This window comes from Alosa sapidissima, chromosome 18, assembly GCF_018492685.1.
Source record: "Alosa sapidissima isolate fAloSap1 chromosome 18, fAloSap1.pri, whole genome shotgun sequence".
NCBI lineage: Eukaryota > Metazoa > Chordata > Actinopteri > Clupeiformes > Clupeidae > Alosa > Alosa sapidissima.
Window position 1 is genome coordinate 10484813 of NC_055974.1, and position 18516 is coordinate 10503328.

At 48.3% G+C, this 18516-nt stretch overlaps 3 protein-coding genes across 7 annotated transcripts in view; 2 read left to right on the forward strand and 1 right to left on the reverse strand.

The window, feature by feature from the left end:
• The window catches only part of lrch4 (leucine-rich repeats and calponin homology (CH) domain containing 4), a 62638-nt gene extending 61898 nt beyond the window's left edge, over positions 1-740 (reverse strand). For all 5 annotated transcript variants that reach the window (XM_042069405.1, XM_042069407.1, XM_042069406.1 and 2 more), the window contains exon 1: positions 347-740. In XM_042069405.1, the coding sequence (XP_041925339.1) occupies positions 347-518 (172 nt within the window). In that variant the 5' untranslated portion in view covers positions 519-740. The remainder of the gene's footprint in view (positions 1-346) is intronic.
• A 3735-nt stretch (positions 741-4475) lies between these two features.
• On the forward strand, positions 4476-8705 carry LOC121689910 (F-box only protein 24-like). Its single transcript, XM_042070144.1, has 10 exons — positions 4476-4624; positions 4724-4804; positions 4896-5091; positions 5395-5672; positions 6058-6316; positions 6473-6631; positions 6793-6914; positions 7183-7314; positions 7690-7866; positions 8292-8705. Exons 1-10 carry the CDS (start codon positions 4574-4576, stop codon positions 8619-8621), a joined length of 1785 nt encoding a protein of 594 aa, XP_041926078.1. The 5' UTR covers positions 4476-4573; the 3' UTR covers positions 8622-8705.
• A 480-nt stretch (positions 8706-9185) lies between these two features.
• LOC121690020 (zinc finger MYND domain-containing protein 15-like) overlaps positions 9186-18516 on the forward strand; it is a 12313-nt gene continuing 2982 nt past the window's right edge. The window contains exons 1-7 of the mRNA XM_042070325.1: positions 9186-9331; positions 9506-9764; positions 10263-10512; positions 10776-10973; positions 11817-11977; positions 12297-12455; positions 18473-18516. The exon at positions 18473-18516 is cut by the window's right edge and continues 49 nt beyond it. Coding sequence (XP_041926259.1) covers positions 9506-9764; positions 10263-10512; positions 10776-10973; positions 11817-11977; positions 12297-12455; positions 18473-18516 — 1071 coding nt within the window. The 5' untranslated portion in view covers positions 9186-9331. The remainder of the gene's footprint in view (positions 9332-9505; positions 9765-10262; positions 10513-10775; positions 10974-11816; positions 11978-12296; positions 12456-18472) is intronic.

The window sequence follows — 18516 nt, forward strand, 5'->3', positions numbered from 1 at the left end:
ACAAGCAAGGACATATTTTGTTGTCAGGCTAGCGAGGAAAACGTGGACTGTAAACAAAAGCAAAGACTGACAATAATTAAAGTCAGACATTTCACACGGGGCTGAAAGGTTCGTTTCTGACAATTTGGAGTCAAATGAAAAGATAAGGAACTAGCTTGCTGTTTCTCACAACACGCCTGCTGCTGCGTGGTTCAGTTGGACGATGCACCACCACGTTAGAGAGAATGCAGGTGGGGGAGAAAAGAGTGAGACAAAAGAGACCCAAATGACTAGTGGCCACTGAGAGCCATGTCGCCTGATGTATAAGACAACGGTTCAGAAGGAAAGTAAGAAGTAAGCTCCTTACCTGCGTATACAATGTCCGACAAGTCATAATTCTTAGCGGTTGGGGGAAACTCCTTGAGTTTACGATTAGACAAGTTGAGAGCACCGCTCGACGCAGCCTCCTCCAGCGCCTTCTCCACGCTCCGGCTGGCCGCTATTGTCGCCGGCAGCTGGGAAACATCCCCAGCAGCCATGAAACACAAATACGCCGCTAATATTACTTTATTCGTATAGTTAGGTTAAAAAACCTGAAATTAGACTTTTCTTTTCCGTTGTTCTGCACTGGCAAATGGCGTGGTATCCCTTGTTGAAGATTTGTAGTCCAGAAAAGACATCACGTTAAATCCAACAAGAAAACTAATCTCCCTCTCCAGACGAGACACACACACACATCCACTCCGGTTCGCGAGCGGATCGCAATAACTGTCAATCTGTCAGTGGGCTGCGCGAGGCGACCGGAGGCGTGGCCAAATGTTGAGTAGTCTTGATTGACAGGTCGGACACACCCTAAAATCATTCTTTACTACAAAACACATGATAAGCTTGGAGGAAAGGGGCGTGCTTATTTTCACGATTTCAGAGAGCCAAGAGAATACGCAAACCAATCAGGGGAAAGATGAGTTAGTGGTTCCAAAGAGTTCCAGGAAAGTGTCGAAATTCAGGTTAACTACGACGAAACCAGTCATGAAACGGGAAGTTATTTTATAGCGTAATAGCCATAGTCTATCCAAATAGCCTATGGAATCCATTGACAAGATGAAGAAAACATCACTTAATTAAATGTTTTTTGAATTAAATGGTGAAGTAGAGTCTGCATTTAGGCTGCCAAACAGTAGAGTATAATTGTAGACCTTGAATATAAATTGCATAAGAGGGGAAGTTAATTGGCAATGTGTGTGTGTGTGTGTGTGTGAGAGAGAGAGAGCCCCATACTTAAATGACATCAAAGATAGAAAGAAAAGACTGACAAAATACAGAATCAGTGACCAAACCCTACACATTGAAACCGGTAGACATAGACAAACATGGGTGCCTAGACATATGAGGAACTAGCTTCTGCATAAATGATGTAGAAAACGAGGAACATTTCCTTCTTAATTGCATCAGATATACACCTATAAGGGACATTTTTTTTGCTGAATTCAAATAGCATATAACAGAATTTGAAAATCTATCTCTACAAAGAAAACTATATATATTATTGGGAGAGGAACCAAACTGTTCATGCCTAGCTGCAGATTATATTATGACCTGCCATAAAACAAGAGAAAAGTTGTAACTTTCATGTATGTGGCATATTGATGAGTTTATCCCCTTTGTGTACATGTAAATACTATGTTTGATATTAGGTATTGCTATTTACCTCAATTTGATTTATGTAGATGTATCTGCAAGTGTAGGCATATAATGTGTTTACAATAATATTTTTTTTTATTTCTATTTTTTCCTACAGTATAGCACTATTGCTGAAGCTATTACTGTCCTTTTAATACCATTTACCATTTATCCTTTCATTATTATTATTATATATATATTTTTTTACTTTCCTTTCATTATTTCATTTTATCTCTATACCAATACTTATGTAAAGTTGATTATTAACATGTTATACTTGTAGCTTTGGCAACAGTGACTTTACTCATTCATGCCAATAAAGCACCATTTGATTTGATTTGATTTGATTTGAGAGAGAGAGAGAGAGAGAGAGAGAGAAGAAAAGAGAGAGTCATTCTTTGTCATCACCCAAGTAAATCTCTTTCTCTCCATTTTACTTTTCATTTCAGTCTTATACCAGCACAGCAGCAGACGGGTCCTACACTACCGCTCTCCCAGCATCCATCAACACCCACTCATCCTCAACACGGCAGGACACACACACACACACACACACATACACACACGACCCCCTAGTGTCCCATCTGCCCCATCTGCCTGTCTCCTGATGTGATGATGGTCACACAGCTGGGTCCGGAGCATGAGAGAGAGGAAGATCTGTTATTGAGCACTGGGCCCTTTCCATTTCCAGCGCACAGCGCCGTCCATTAATGTGCATTACAGCGTCCAGTGTAATCACACCCAGTCCATTACCACCACGCATGTCACACACCCTGCGGATGTCGGAGAGATTACAGCAGGGCATTACTGTCTCTGCCCCCCTGCCATGTGCTCACCCTGTCTGTCAACATGGGGCTTTTCAGTGTCGCTAGATGAATAGCCTACATTTAACATGTTAAATTCACTCAAAATCAGTATGTATGTAAGTATAGGTCTACTCTTAGTGAAATTAAGGGGATTTCTTTGACTGGCTGAAAGATACTTATTTTTTTTAAACTAGATTTGTGTCTGTGTTATGTCGTGTTTCGTGCTTTGTGTTATAGCCTAGTTTTGTTTTTAAAAAAAATAACTGGCATAGCTGGGGGTTGTTCAGTTTGGTAAAGGGTTCTGTCCCGTGCTATTTACTGATTCCTGAATTGACTGTTTGTGTCAGGAAGGAACAAAAAAAAAAGTGTGGGTCAGTAAATCATCAACAGAGTCAATAGACTGCTGGGACAGTGAGGATGACGAGAGGGGGTTGGAGTCGGGTGGGGTGGGGTGCTGGGTGCACCCCAGAGGAAGAGAGGCGGGAGAGCGTGAGAAACTCTTCAGCCATATAGGCCACTTCCACCACTAATATCCCTCAGACACCAGGAGAGACGGAAATAACAAGGGATAGTGGGAAAATGAAGATGAGTGAAACGAGAGAGAGAGAGAGAGAGGGAGTGGGGGAAAAGAAAGAGAGTGGGAGCATAGAGAAAATGGGAAGAACACATGAACTACTGCACAGTGAAGAATAAAAAAAACAAAGGAAATGGCAATTGGGGACAAGCCAATCCTATAAATAGCCATCAACTCAGAGTGGGACAATGACATAGATTACTCTAATTCACAACTCTCTAGAATGAAATGACTATCGAACTGTATGCACATTCATTAAAGACTCAGTGGGATATTTCCTAATTAATTACAATTACACACTTTTTGCCACGATCGTCTCTGCCATCAGATCAATAAGCCTAATTTCCCAGACTTCCCATTCCGTCTCAAATGGTCCTTTACTCTTACGTCATCTCACATGCATGTGGGTCATTAAGGACCATGAATATTAATGTTCATTAGTGGGACAGCAGAACAAGCCAGGGACTCTGCCTTTGTTTCAGACAGCCTATTTAGCTCACTAGTTCATTTGTCCCTGTCCCTCGCCATGTTCTCTGTGTTTGTGTTTGTGTGGGTGCTTTTTTTTTCTTCAAATGTACCATCCATTGTTGAGGGCCTACCGGGCAGATACGTGCAAAGGCAGAGGCGTGAGTGTGGACACGTACATTTTCCTGAGCAGAGCACAGGCGCGATCGTACAAATGGTTCAACAGAGGCCTCAGAGAGAGATAGGCTGTATTCGTACTGGGGCTTGTTGACCAAAGATGAGAGGGAATCAATGACGCATGGGGGAAAGTTATGTGTGTATGCTTGTGAGTGTGCGTGTGTGTCTTGTTGATCTTGTGGATCTTGTTTTCCTTGCTTGCCTTTCAGATCCAAATAAAAAAAAATCATGTGTGTGTGTGTGTGAGTGAGTGTGTGGGAGAGAGAGAGAAAGTATGAATGAGTGGCTCTTGAAAAATGAGAGTACATGAGAATGATTGGAATGAGATTGAATGTGACCATCCCCATGCCAGCTGCAAGGGTGGGAAAGGGTGAGAGAGAGTGAGAGAGAGAGAGAGAGAGAGAGAGACAGCTTGGCTGGAGCTCTTTTGCTATTAATTAACACTAGACATGGCCCAGAGAAAGTCTTCCCTTACTACATTTCAAGACAGTCATATCAAGCATGTTACCAATCATGCATGTTTTAGCCTTCATATGTAACAGCAAAAATGGGAAAATGATTGGTGCACTGGTAAAGTCAATTTAAATAATATTGACGCTGTAACATCATAAAATAGGTTATTGGATTGGGTAACATAGGTCTATAAAAAATACCTTCAGATGTGCCTATTAGCTCACAAACACCTACATCATGGCTCTAGAATTCAAACTGTATTCTTTCTGAGTTGTTTAATGATGTCACATGTAGTGGTTGCCAAGGTAGGATATTTAGAATGGAATTTTGAAGTGGAGTTCTAATATGTTTACCAAAAGTGGTCATTTGACAACTATAATCAGCAGTTACAACCTGTAAAATATTTTTAGGAGTTAAAATAGTTTCTAATGTTACAATCATGGCAGAGAGGCCAAAAAGAATAAAAACGAGAACTGAAGCGCCACCTACAGTAAGTAAAGAAAAATGCAACAGGATTCAGGTAAAAATAAATTTTGGAAATACCTGTTTTAAAATTATTTTAATATTTTAAAATTCTTGTCAAATTTAGTCAAAGAGGAGAAAGAGAAGCTCTCCAGCACAGTCTGAGGAGGGTTTGTCGACAAATATCCAGTCTCTGCCACCAGAGCTGGTGAGCTATGTTAGTCATAAAAATAATGGATATAACCAGAGTTACCTTAACATTTGTAATGGGTTTTTATATTATCCATTATTCATTTCAGGTTGAAGAGATCCTGTCCTGGGTGTCGGCCCGTGACATCATTTCCTTTGGGTCCACCTGCAGCACTTTCCACCTGCTGAGCCTCAACTCAATCCTGTGGAAAAAGCTGTACCAGCGCCAGGCCTCAGGAAGACTTCCTGTAGACAACATCTCTAATGCAGCTTCCACCAACTGGAAGCGGATGGCCGTCTTCAAATGTAAGAGGGACAGGGTGTCAGTCTCAGGTTATGTTTGTCATGCCTCGGCCATCGACTTCAGTGACAGTTAACTACCAACCCACACCAAGAACTCTTTATAATCATACCTTGCTGAGAAATGTGATATTTGTTAAAGTTTGCTTTCACTCTCAATCTGGAATGACCAGCTATTGAACTGTGCTATATATGTGTATGCAGTATATATATTTATATATACATATATACATATATATATATATATATATATACTACCTTTTTGCTTTATTTCCATCTCCAATGATCCCTCTCACATTTCCTCTCTAGACACCCAGGCCCTGCATATACAGCGTCTGGGCAGCAGTGGCAGTGGACGTGGGAACTTCAACTGGGGTCGAGGCGGGGGTCAGCTGGTGTCCCGTGCCGTCGTGCCTCCCCATGCGCTGGGCTTCCGCCGCACCCAACCCACCCGCGACCACCTGCTGATGTGGGACTACCAGGGCACTCTCTTCCTGCTGCGCAACGCCGTCACTCCCTCGCAGCACGGCCAGCTGACCTGGAGACGCGCCGCACGCTACTCTATGCTGTGCCAACAGGCCAAAGATGTGAGAGGCAGTGCGTGTGTGTGAGTGTGTGTGCGTGTGTGTCTGTGTGTGTGTGTGTGTGTGTGTGTCTGTGTGTGTGTGTGTGTGTGTGTGTGTGTGTGTGTGTGAGTTTGTGTGTATTTGATAATATGACACATGTCTGAAGTGATACCATTTAATATGATGCGTGTCTGAAGTGATACCATTTCACTCATGGCTGAATAATGAAATTATCCACTAATGAATCCTATATCCATTTCCCAGCTGTCAAAACGTCAATAACTTGATTATAACATGCGTTTCCTGAAAAGAAAAAAAAACCCTGTCAACTAACACAACAGAGACCAAATGGTTGGTTGGCAGATGGTTCTGTTCTGACACCACTTGATTCTTTTCTTCTCAATAGTTTGCCGTGGACCCCCGAAGTGACATCTCCCACCGCATGTTCGTCTACGTCCTCGTAAGCCGTTCGGACGCCATCCCGCCCCCTAACGCAGCTGGACCCTCCACCTCGACCCTGGCACCGCAGAGGTGCGACTGCGTGGAGGTCTACCAGCAGGACAACGGCGTCCGAGTGTTCCGCATGACCTTCCACGCCTCACTGATCTTCACTCGAATCCGCCTCACCGGGACGGAGTTCAACCGGACCCTGCTGCTGCTCACCGGTCTGTGGCAAGACAAGAGATTCTACAACACCAATATCCATTTGAACAGCAATATTCGGCAATAGCAATATTCCTTTGAATAGATATTCATTTGACATTAGTCGATTTTATTTGGGTCACTTGTCCTCACACTCATTCTTTTCATCTCTCTGTCAGACACTGGGAAGGTGTACGCACTGTATGTGAACGAATCTCAGCTGAGCACCCCCCGCTCCTATACTGTGCAGCTGTCACTCAAGAAGATCAGCAGCTCCATGCCCGGCATGTCAATCAAGCAGCTGCACACTGGCTTCAACAGCGCTCTGTACCTTACAAGTATGGTCAAGCCCCCCCCCCCCCACACACACACACACACACTCAATCCTTACATTACACCACATAGAGACCAGACATGACATGAATCTGAATGCAATGAAACATTATCCTCTACCTTCCTCTTATTCCTGTTTCTGCTCTCTCAACTGCTTGCTTTTTAGCTGAAGGTGCGGCGTACATCGAGGTGCACACAGCAGGTGTCCACCGTCAACTGTTTGGCTCCAATGCTGGATTTGACCCCCATGACATCCACGTTCCTATGCCGATCTCCATCCCCAATAAGGTAGCCATCACCGACAGAGTTTGGGAAGATGAGTCACACTCTATGTACTGTATACAAACACGCCCTATTTCATATGCTCTTAGCCACTGTCACTCTACTGTATATATTTATCAATATACATCCCACAATCCATTCAAATAACAACACTAACACCAATACCAGAAGTCAAGGTCACCAAGTTTAAGAAAAACACTGTCAAAACACTGTCATTGTTGTGAATGTTCTCTGCTCTCCCTCCTTATGACTCATTTCTGTTCTTGCCCCTAAGGTGGTCAAGTGCTCTCTGAGTCAGACACATCTCTGCCTGGTGGATGACTGCGGTCGTCTCTACATGCAAGGCTGCAACCGCTATGGGCAGTTAGGGACTGGCGACAAGATTGACCGCGGACAGCCTACTAAGGTGAGTGAGGTCATTGTAAGTGTGAGAGTGACACAGAGAAATATGTGTTTTTTGTATTTGTGTTGGTGTAGGCACACTAAATACTATAATAATAAATATTAAAATACTATAACCACAAGCGGGTGCTGTGGCGCAAGAAGCTACAGTGCCCATACCATGTATGGGCCTAAGTGCCCACAGAGACCCAGGTTCGAATCCATTTCCGGATCACACCCCATCTCTCTCTCTCCCGCTCACTTCCTGTCACTCTTCACTGTCCTATCGAAATGAAGGCAAAAAAAACAAACAAAAATAAACTTATAATATACTATAACCACTTAATTTATAATTTATAATTTATTAATATATAAATAAATGACCGGTGTGTGCTTGTAGGTGGCGCTGTCAGTGTCCATGGGCCTGGTGGATGTGTGGTGTGGACTCAACCACTCCCTCGCTCTGCTGCAGGGGGAGTCCGGCACCCGGGAGGTTCACGGCTGTGGATGCGGAGCCGGAGGGCGGCTGCCTGGATGTCCTGTTGGCAGTGCTGTCTTTGTCAAGCTCAGTGTGCATGTAAGAGAAACCTGACACTGACTGCCCGGTTATTTTATGACATAGGCTGAATACTAGTCCAAAATGATCAGGCCTTTAAAATCATTGTACCAGCATATCTCCATCAACTGCACACACACACACACGCAATATGCAGACATGCACAAACCACTGTGTACTTTAATTTTTTGTTTGTAGCAATTAATCAATCAAATATAATTAAACCGCAAAGTTGACTGCATGACACAATGTAGGCTAAGGCCAGACACTGGTCCTATGCAAACAGGTTATTAAAAGCATTTCCCATCATGGCATACATTAGGATACATGGAGATGATCATGTTAACTAATATCCTCTTCTAAATACGACATTGATTAGACATCAATTGATCAATGAATGAATTGATTAATTAATTGATTATTAACACACTGCTTTTGTCCCTCAGGCCCCTCGCAGCACAAAGTCCATCTGCGCCTCCAAGGACTGCCTGTACCTCCTCTGTACCCACGACACCGAGGAGCCCCCCATCACCTTTCCCGCGCCGGCCGAGGTGAAGGAGGCAGAGGCAAGGGAGGTGCGCGAGGAGCAAGAACGCCTGCGCACACACCTGAGCCTCATGGAGGATTGCGACAGCATGCAGCAGCAGCTGGACCTCCTGCGGGACACTATCCAGACCCACATGACCCTCAGCTCCACTCACAGGGACTTCCTGGACCAGGCGCTGACCACCATCCAGCACTCGTCTTCGTCCTCCTCCACCTCGATGGACTTCTAGGCACACTTGTCACCCGGGCACCCGCTTTCTTCTAGGCCAAATGGTTTATTTTAATACCAAATAAATGTATTTCTTGCAAATGAAGCTGGACTTCTTTTAGTCTCACCACACACCACTAGAAGTCTGGGGTATTATGTTCAGAGATAAGGGGGAGGCCTACGCAGATTGTGTGTCACTCTCGTGTGCCTTTGTCAGTTTTAGCAACTCAAGAGCCATTCAGTCTCAAGAAGAAAATATTTCTAGGTAGCCGATCTCTTTTATTTAGGACTTTTTATAGGAGTTGCTTAGCCTACTGATGAAAATGTTCATCATTTCATATAGGCCTTCCTATTAACAAGGAAGATGTGAGGTTAGGTGTTAACCATTAAATCCGAGTTATAAACCAGTTTATATCAATGACTGTATACACACAGTAGGCTACAGTAATTTCTTTATATAGGCTATTAAACACAAAAAATAAATCAAGTGGGACTACTAATTCATTTAGAAGAAAATATGGTATACACGCAGCGGGATACGAATGGAACGTTTAAATGAAAACATTCTATCGTGTAGTGAATTACAAAAGAATGTTGGGCGTGTGATGCGTACACCTTCATAAAATAACTCTCAGAGAAAATAGCACATTGACCTGCATTGTTTTCCAGCACATCTTCGGGTCTAGGAGAAACAGGACAAACTAATTTCCGAAGTAAAGGAAGAGAAAGAAGGTACTGAAACATACCATTTGATACCGTTTGTGTTTTGGCTAGACGTGGAGTTATATTTAGGCTAACTTGACAAAAATAGCCTGTTCTTTCCGGTCAACTTCATCAACCTGGTTGATTTCTATCCATTCTATCTTCAAATCTGTCTCCAACATGCCTCCTTATTTCCCCCTGCAGATGGAACTCGTATCTGGTTACCGAGACCAGCTCATAGCTTTTTCCGAGACCATGGCGCAGTGGTATCGCTCCTTCCAGACCTGCCCCAAGACGCACTGCGAGAAGAGATGTCTGAGTGACACTTGGGGATATGGTCCTCCTCGTTACCCCATCGACGAGGCCTCTCCTCTTTGGATCCTGCACCTGTTGGACTGCACTGCATCGCCCCCTGCTGTTCACAGCCGTCTCAGCCAGTCCGAAATAGACCCCGCCGACTTGAGTGGGTTTAGACATCATGGATGTTCAGCTCACTTAAGTTTTATGGAACGAAAGAAGCATATTATGGAAGTCATGTATTTATGCCACATTTAGAAATGCATTTAAGCACTATCAGCATCATTACCATTTTTGATTTTGAGATCCATTAGTCCATCAGCATCAGAAATGATTAATTATCTTGTGTACCCATATCGTACTGTGATATAGGAACCTGTAAGACCATGGTTCTGCTACAGAATATTGCCCAGCTACAACATTTTTAGTGCACTAGAGCGAGAAACATGCATGTGACTTACTGGCTCATTTTCCAGAAATGTGAAGCAACAGTATGGTCTACTCTGGAGGCTACTGGGGAGGCTTTAATAGGCAAAAATAGGCTTTAGGTTCTAACAGTTGTAGGCGTACTCTGATAAGCAAATCTCTATCTGCAGCACTGGTTATTCCATTCATATATTCCATTCATACTTTTTTTTAAATTTCCCTTTTATGTTGGCTGTAGCGCGTTGTGAGGGAGACAGTGTTTTGATGGTGACCGACGCCTCTGGTCTGCCGCTGGGGTTTGATGTCCTGTCACGTGGCTGGGCGGGATCCCTGGGAGGAGGTGAGGCGGCAGGCGGTGACGGCAAAGGAGCCGTGGGAACAACGCAAAGGATGGTGGGACTTCTCCGCCGCTGCATGGAGGCTCCGATGAGTGGCGGATTACCACGCCGACCCCAGACTCTTAGAGTGAACGACAGGAAACTTCACAGGTTAGATCTGAAAGTTATTACATTACTCCACCCCCACTCCCTAACCACCCCCTTGCACACACACACACACACACACACACACACACACACACACACACACACACACACACACAAATAGAGTTCTGCTGCTATTTACTTTCCTTGCTGTCTCTCTTCCCTATCATTCTTTTTCTCTTTCCCCTCTTTTCTTCCTCTCTCTCTCTCTCTCTCTCTCTCTCTCTCTCTCTCTCCGTCCCTGTACATCTCTCTGCCTCCCTCCACAGACTGCTCAGTAGGAGTGAGCGGGCCTATGCCGCCCTGCGTGTGGTGCTGTGTCCCCAGGCCCTGGGAGACTGGGGCCCCACCACGCTAGAGCCCGTGAGCGGGGAGCCCGAGCCGCAGGAGTTCAGTATGCGCTGGCCCTCGGCCCGCTACTGCCACGTGTGTAAGAAACATTCCTTCCCCAGCCAGCTGAAACCATGGTAAGGCAACGAGGGAGAGGGGTGGAGAAGAGAGAACAGACTATAGAACAGGAATCAGAAAGAGAGGGATGGACCGAAGAGCTGTTCTGAACTTTTCAAATGAGAAAACAGTTTTTAATTAATGTATACGTATATATTGTTTTCTTTTATAGTATATTCTCAGTAAAATTTTACAGTAAAATAGTGCTCATAAGCGATACAATATCTTTTTTCCCACTGTTAACACAGTGTGCTGTTCCAGAGGCCGATATGTGAATCTATGACTGCAAGAGGCTTAGGATTAGTGCAGATCAGACCCATGGTGCTTTGTAACAGGTGGCTATAACTCAGCCGCCCATGGGGAGCCTGCCTACATTCCATTAGGATCTGTGTCAGGCGTTAAAAGATTGTTTTGTTTTCACTTTGTAGTGCACTTTTTTTTGCATAGCAGCATTAAGCCCTGACCGCCTAGCCCACAAAAAAGCATTTGTTGTTAAAAATGGTGCCATGTTTCTGCAAAAAAGATAAGGCGATACTTTTACGAGGAAGGCCCTTGCCGATTGTGATATCTCTCTTTGTGAAACACTCTTTCCTTTTGTGGGTGTGATCATATCTGTTCCCTTCTTTCTTTCTCTCACTCCTGACCTGTTCTGTCTGTGTGTGTATGGATACACATCTTTACTATCGCACTTTATTTATCTTTATTCCTATCCTCTTACCTGTCTTGTCATTACTGCTGCTTTCCACTCTCCACCACCCTCTCTCTCCCTCTCTCTCTATCTCTCTTCCTTTCTTTCTCTCTGTCTCTCTCACCCTCTTCCTCTTTCTCTCTCTCTTTCTCTCCGTAACCTCAATCGTCCACAGCTCGCAGTGCAAAGCGGTGCTCTACTGCTCTGACCAGTGCTCCCAGGCGGACTGGACGCGAAGCCCCGAGGACGCCAGCCACCAGCACTGGTGCGACAAGCTGGCCGTCTGCATGAGCCACGCAGCTCAGCTGGCAGACCTGCCCTTCACCTACACCGCCGGTAGGGGGCGCTGAGTGAAGCACACACACACACACACACACACAATCCAAGTCTGAGTCAAAGGCCTAGTTTGGTGATTGGGCCAAGTTTCACAGATCCATGCCAAATCAGAGTTGTAATAAGCACTGTGTAAACAGATGTCTCCACATAAAGTAGCATATCATCCCCATGTTAACAGCTTTTTATGAGATTTAAAAGATGAGCGTTTTTTTTGTTCCACACTATGAGGAAGTAGAAGGTGAATGATGACAGATGGTTTCCTGAGTCAAAAAAAGAGGTTGAGGTTGTCATGTTTTTATCTTTTCTTCCTTTCTTGTAGAAGTGACACAGGATGACTTTGACATGGAATATTTCTTGAAGAAGAACAAGTTAGACAGCGGCTATTGGCTGCTCTGGAGCCTGCTGGTGCGCTCCCCCCGCTATGAGCTTCACACAGGAATGGAACAGTCCAGAGAGCCCGTCTCTGTATGGCTAGCAGGTTGGTGTGGACCAAAAAAGGGGAAATGAGAAGCAAAGAATGAACACAATGCAGTGTAAATGTCAGACACCAAACAGGACGAGGACCACAAAAGCGTCACGTTCAAAAGTTTATTTAAGGGCTGGGGGTTAAGGGGGTTTCAGGGGTTCCGGGGGGGGTACAGGAGTTCCAAGAGTCTGCGTGTGTGTGTTCCCCCAGTAGCCGAACAGCGATGGCAGGAGCTGGATGATCCGGGAAGTCCTGGGGGAAACACACACACACACAACAGCAATTGAAACGAAGCAGCAGTACAGTCAAGGACTAGGCGGTATTTGTAGAAGAGGGACGGAAGGCAGGTCAAGATTACCGGGGCTGGAGAACACAGAAGTAGTCGAGCGGGTCCGGGATCACAGGCAAAGAGTCAGAGGCGTTTTCAAAAACAGGCAGGTAACTGGTGCTGGTTGCAGACGATCTGACAAGTGTGGACTGAAAAGCAAGGCTTTATATAGAGGGCATGATGAGTGGTGAATGCAGTGCAGCTGGTAGGTAACGAGGGTGAGGCAGAGCAGAGCAGGAACAGGTGGAGGTCATCAGACTTCAATCAGCACGTGTTACCAGGCAGAGAGAGAGCTCATGACAGAACCCCCCCCCTAAGGGACGGCCCCAGAAGTCCCCAAGAGTGACACCACGTCGGGAGGGCGGAGGGGAGCCGGTGGAGGGCTAGAATTCCTCCGAGCGGTCCGAGTGAACATCCTCATCCTCGGAGGGAGCTGGAGGGTCGTGGACAGAAGACGGGACAGGTACCGAGACAGGGTCAGGGTCAGGCACATGACAGGAAGCCGGGCGGGCAGGACGGTTAGGGACCCCTCTGGGGCGGCCCCTACGGATTGCAGGTTGATCAGGATGCAGACGGTGGAAGTCGGCGATGAGTGTCCGGTCCACAATCCGACTGGCTGGCACCCAGGTTCTCTCCTCAGGTCCATAGCCCTCCCAGTCGACGAGACACTGGAGGCCCCTACCTCGCCGTCTGGACCGAAGCAGGCGTCGAACGGTGTACACCAGCCCACCGTCAACGAGGCGAGGAGGAGGAGGAGGAAGCGGCACGGGGACCAGCGGGCTTTCATGCGTCGGCTTGACTTTCGAAACATGGAAAGTAGGGTGCACCCTCATGGAGGTTGGCAACTGGAGCCGGACTGCGGTTGGGCTGATGACCCTCTGGATAGGGAACGGGCCGAGGAATCGAGGTGCCAGTTTACGCGATTCCACCCGCAGTGGGAGATCCTTGGCTGACAGCCACACCTTCTGGCCAACACGGTAGGCGGGTGCCGGCGATCTTCGGCGGTTAGCCCCAGTGGCATAGCTGACAGCTGACTTGAGTAGCGTGGCACGAGCTTGTGACCAGGTACGACGGCAACGGCGGGCATAGGCGAGGGCAGACGGGCAGGACACATCTCCTTCCTGGCTGGGGAACAGGGGGGGCTGGTAGCCATACACACACTGGAAAGGTGACATACCAGTGGCAGAGCAGGTGAGGGAGTTGTGAGCATACTCTATCCACATCAGTTGTTGTGCCCAAGCCTGGGGTTTGCGAGAAACCATGCACCGCAGCGCCTTCTCCAGCTCCTGGTTTGCCCGCTCGGATTGACCATTGGACTGGGGGTGGAACCCAGAGGTGAGACTCACTGTGGCCCCTAGAAGACGGCAGAACTCCTTCCAGAATGTAGAGGTAAATTGCGGGCCTCGGTCAGAGACAACATCCCTGGGCAGCCCGTGTAGACGGAAGACATGATCAAGAACAGCCTGGGCAGTCTCTCTGGCAGATGGCAGTTTAGGGAGGGGAATGAAGTGTGCCATCTTGCTGAACCGGTCAACCACAGTGAGAATGACAGTCATCCCACCTGATGGTGGGAGGCCAGTTACAAAGTCCAAGGAGACGTGGGACCAGGGTCGTGTGGGCACAGGCAAGGGCTGGAGTAAACCAGCGGGGGGCCGAGTGGAGGACTTGTTCTGATTGCAGGTGGGGCAGGCACGGACGAATTCTCGGACATCCCTTCTCAAAGAAGACCACCAAAAGCGCTGGGCAAGGAGATGGCAGGTGCGGGCGGAGCCCGGGTGGCAGGCAAGGCGGGAGTTGTGTCCCCACTGTATGACCCGGGACCTCAAATTATCTGGGACGAAGAGACGACCGTCTGGGCATGCACTGGGACTGGGATGGTCACGGAGGGCCTCTTGAATTTCCTCCTTGATATCCCAGGTCAGGGCAGCTACGACGCAGGGATCGGGCAGAATTGATGCAGGTTCCTGGGAAGGGGCGTCATCCTTATGAAACTGACGGGAGAGAGCGTCCGGCTTGGTGTTCCGAGAACCTGGGCGGTATGACAGGGTGAAGTTGAATCTGGTGAAAAACAAGGCCCAGCGGGACTGTCTGGGGTTAAGACGTTTGGCATTGCGGATGTATTCGAGGTTTTTGTGATCGGTCCAGACCAGGAATGGAACTGTGGACCCCTCCAGCCAGTGACGCCACTCCTCCAGGGCAAGCTTGACAGCCAACAGCTCACGGTTTCCAACATCATAATTGCGCTCTGCAGGTGAAAGCCGGCGAGAGAAAAATGCACAGGGGTGCAACTTGTTGTCCTCCTCTGCCCGTTGAGAGAGTATGGCCCCGACTCCCACGTCTGAGGCATCCACCTCGACAACGAACTGCCGGTCTGAATCCGGCATCTGGAGGATGGGGGCAGTGGTGAACCGGGCCTTGAGGGTATGAAAGGCTGTGTTGGCCTCTGGGGTCCAGAAAAAGGGGTGTTTGATGCTGGTCAGAGCTGTGAGGGGAGCGGCGACGGAGCTGTAGTTCCGGATGAATTTCCGGTAGAAATTGGCAAAACCGAGGAATTGCTGCAGCTTCTTCCTATTCCCCGGAACTGGCCAGGAGGTAACTGCCGAGACCTTTGCGGGGTCCATCTGGATATTGCCTTCAGCGACGATGTATCCCAGGAATGACACAGTCTGAGCATGGAACTCGCATTTCTCCGCCTTGACATAGAGAGTTCTCCAGGAGCCGTCGAAGAACCAGCTGGACATGACGGGTGTGTTCGGACAGAGCTCTGGAGAAAATTAAGATGTCGTCCAGGTACACGAAGACGAATTTATTCAGCATGTCCCGCAGCACATCATTCACCAGCGCCTGGAATACCGCTGGGGCGTTGGTGAGGCCAAATGGCATTACCAGGTACTCATAATGGCCGGTGTGGGTGTTGAATGCAGTCTTCCACTCGTCACCCTCCCTTACTCGCACTAGGTGGTAAGCATTTCTAAGGTCCAGTTTGGTGAAAATAGTGGATCCCTGGAGCAATTCAAAAGCAGAGGTGAGTAAAGGCAGAGGGTACCGGTTCTTCACTGTGACATCATTCAGACCTCGATAATCAATGCAGGGGCGAAGAGAACCATCTTTCTTTCCCACAAAGAAGAACCCGGCACCAGCAGGAGAGGAAGACGGGCGGATGAGTCCAGCTGCCAGGGAGTCCCTGATGTAATCCTCCATAGTTTTTCTTTCAGGAGGGGATAGTGAGTAGAGGTGACCTTTGGGTGGAGCAGTCCCAGGGAGGAGATCAATGGCACAGTCGTACGGACGGTGTGGGGGCAGAGATGTGGCTTTGGTCTTGTTGAACACCTCTCGGAGGCCATGGTAACATTCAGGGACATTAGAAATGTCGGGGGCAGTGCTGGGGGGTACTGAGCCGGGGGGCAGCGAGGCAGCACGCAAACAGGTCAGGTGGCAGGCATTTCCCCACTCTTTCACAGTTCCGGAGGCCCAATCGAGGTGAGGATTGTGGAGACGGAGCCAAGGGTAGCCCAGGATTAGGGGTTGGCCTGGAGAGCTGAGCAGGTGGAAGCGGATGGTCTCTCGGTGGTTTCCTGACACCATCATTGAGATGGGGGCTGTGATGCTGGTAACTGTGCCAATTACGTGACCGTCCAGGGCCCGGGCTGGAACAGGAGTGGACAAGCGATGGCTTTCCAAGCCCAGCTGACGAGCAAGTCCTGTGTCAATAATGTTTGCTTCTGCGCCAGAGTCCACCAGGGCTGCCAGGGTGTGGGTGGAATCAGACAGGTGAAGACAGACTTGGATGAGGGGTTTACGGCTGATGGAGGGCTGAATGTTCATTGAGCTCATCCGGATTCCTCCTACATCTGGTGAGCTCCGGCTTTTGCTGGACAGGTGGCGACTCGATGACCATCACCACCACAGTACAGGCACAAGTTGGAGGTGATGCGTCGCTGGCGCTCTGCAGGGGTTAGGGAGGTGCGGCCGATCTCCATCGGTTCAGACTGGTCCGGCTGGCTAGATGGTGTGGCAGGTGCGGACAGAAGGGCAGTTGGGACACTCCGTGTGCTGGTGGATGGACTCTGGCGCCCTCTCTCATGACGGCGGGCCTGGATCCTGCGGTCGATGCGGACAGCCAGAGCAATGGCTTCATCAAGAGTGGGGGGTTGATCATGGGAAACCAGCTCGTCCTTTATGTAGTCCGCCAGGCTGTGGAGGAAAGCATCCACCAATGCTTCCATGTTCCAGGAGCTCCGACTTGCCACAGTTCGAAAGTCAATGGAGTAATCCGCAACAGTCCTTCTGCCTTGGCGAATACTCATCAGGATCCGAGATGCCTCGGCTATTGTGGATTCCAAATCGAATACCTTGAGCATCTCCTCTGCGAATAGGTTGAAGGTTGCACATGCTGGGGTCTGGCGCTCGAACTCCGCCGTTCCCCAGAGTCGAGCTCGGCCCGTCAGGTGAGTGATCACGTAACCGACCCTCGCCCCTTCAGTGGCAAAAGTCCTGGGTTGCAGGGTAAACTGGACACGGCAGCTCGTCAGGAACGCCCGTACCTGGGTTGGGTCGCCGCTGAACCGCTCTGGATTGCCGATCCTGGGTTCTGGGGCTCCGGCAGCCACGGTAGCAGTGGACTGGGCAGGAGACTCGGGTGCTGGGCCGGTGAGCAGGCTGGCTGGGGCTGGGCCGGTGGGAGCAGGCAGAGGAGAAAGGTTGGTGAGAAGTTGAATGATCATTGCAAGTTGTTGCTGTTGCTGCTGGAACTGCTGACGCTGGCTCAAGCCGGCTTGAAGTAGGGAGGCAATGTCAGCAGTGTTGCGGTTTACCTCTCTCTCTGTCTCTTCCAGGCGTTGCATGGCGGTGGGTGGTTCTGGTTCGTCGGTTTCCATGCTGGTTCGACCGTGCGCTGGGTCCATGTTTGGTCAGATCGTACTGTCAGACACCAAACAGGACGAGGACCACAAAAGCGTCACGTTCAAAAGTTTATTTAAGGGTGGGGGTTAAGGGGGTTTCAGGGGTTCCGGGGGGGGTACAGGAGTTCCAAGAGTCTGCGTGTGTGTGTTCCCCCAGTAGCCGAACAGCGATGGCAGGAGCTGGAAGATCCGGGAAGTCCTGGGGGAAACACACACACAACAGCAATTGAAACGAAGCAGCAGTACAGTCAAGGACTAGGCGGTATTCGTAGAAGAGGGACGGAAGGCAGGTCAAGATTACCGGGGCTGGAGAACACAGAAGTAGTCGAGCGGGTCCGGGATCACAGGCAAAGAGTCAGAGGCGTTTTCAAAAACAGGCAGGTAACTGGTGCTGGTTGCAGACGATCTGACAAGTGTGGACTGAAAAGCAAGGCTTTATATAGAGGGCATGATGAGTGGTGAATGCAGTGCAGCTGGTAGGTAACGAGGGTGAGGCAGAGCAGAGCAGGAACAGGTGGAGGTCATCAGACTTCAATCAGCACGTGTTACCAGGCAGAGAGAGAGCTCATGACAGTAAACTTATATTGACCTTTACATGTAAAACAATGCAATGCCAGTGACATGATAAAAACAAAAATATGAAAAAAGATTTGCAACTAACCTCAAAGGAACATCTCAAGACTACACTATATTACAAAAGACAGGTGTTTGTGTTTGTGTTTCATTGTGTGTGTGTGTGTGTGTGTGTGTGTGTGTGTGTGTGTGTGTGTGCCTGCCTATGTGTGTCTGTATATTGTCAGGCCACTTAGAGCCGTATGGTCCGTTGTTGGAGGAATCGGATACT

Coding starts and splice junctions, on each gene's coding strand:
- LOC121689910 (XM_042070144.1), top strand. CDS start 4,574: ATGGCAGAGAGGCCAAAAAGAATAAAAACGAGAACTGAAGCGCCACCT. Junction 4,625..4,723: donor GAACTGAAGCGCCACCTACA/GTAAGTAAAGAA, acceptor TGTCAAATTTAG/TCAAAGAGGAGAAAGAGAAG. Junction 5,092..5,394: donor GCGGATGGCCGTCTTCAAAT/GTAAGAGGGACA, acceptor TTTCCTCTCTAG/ACACCCAGGCCCTGCATATA.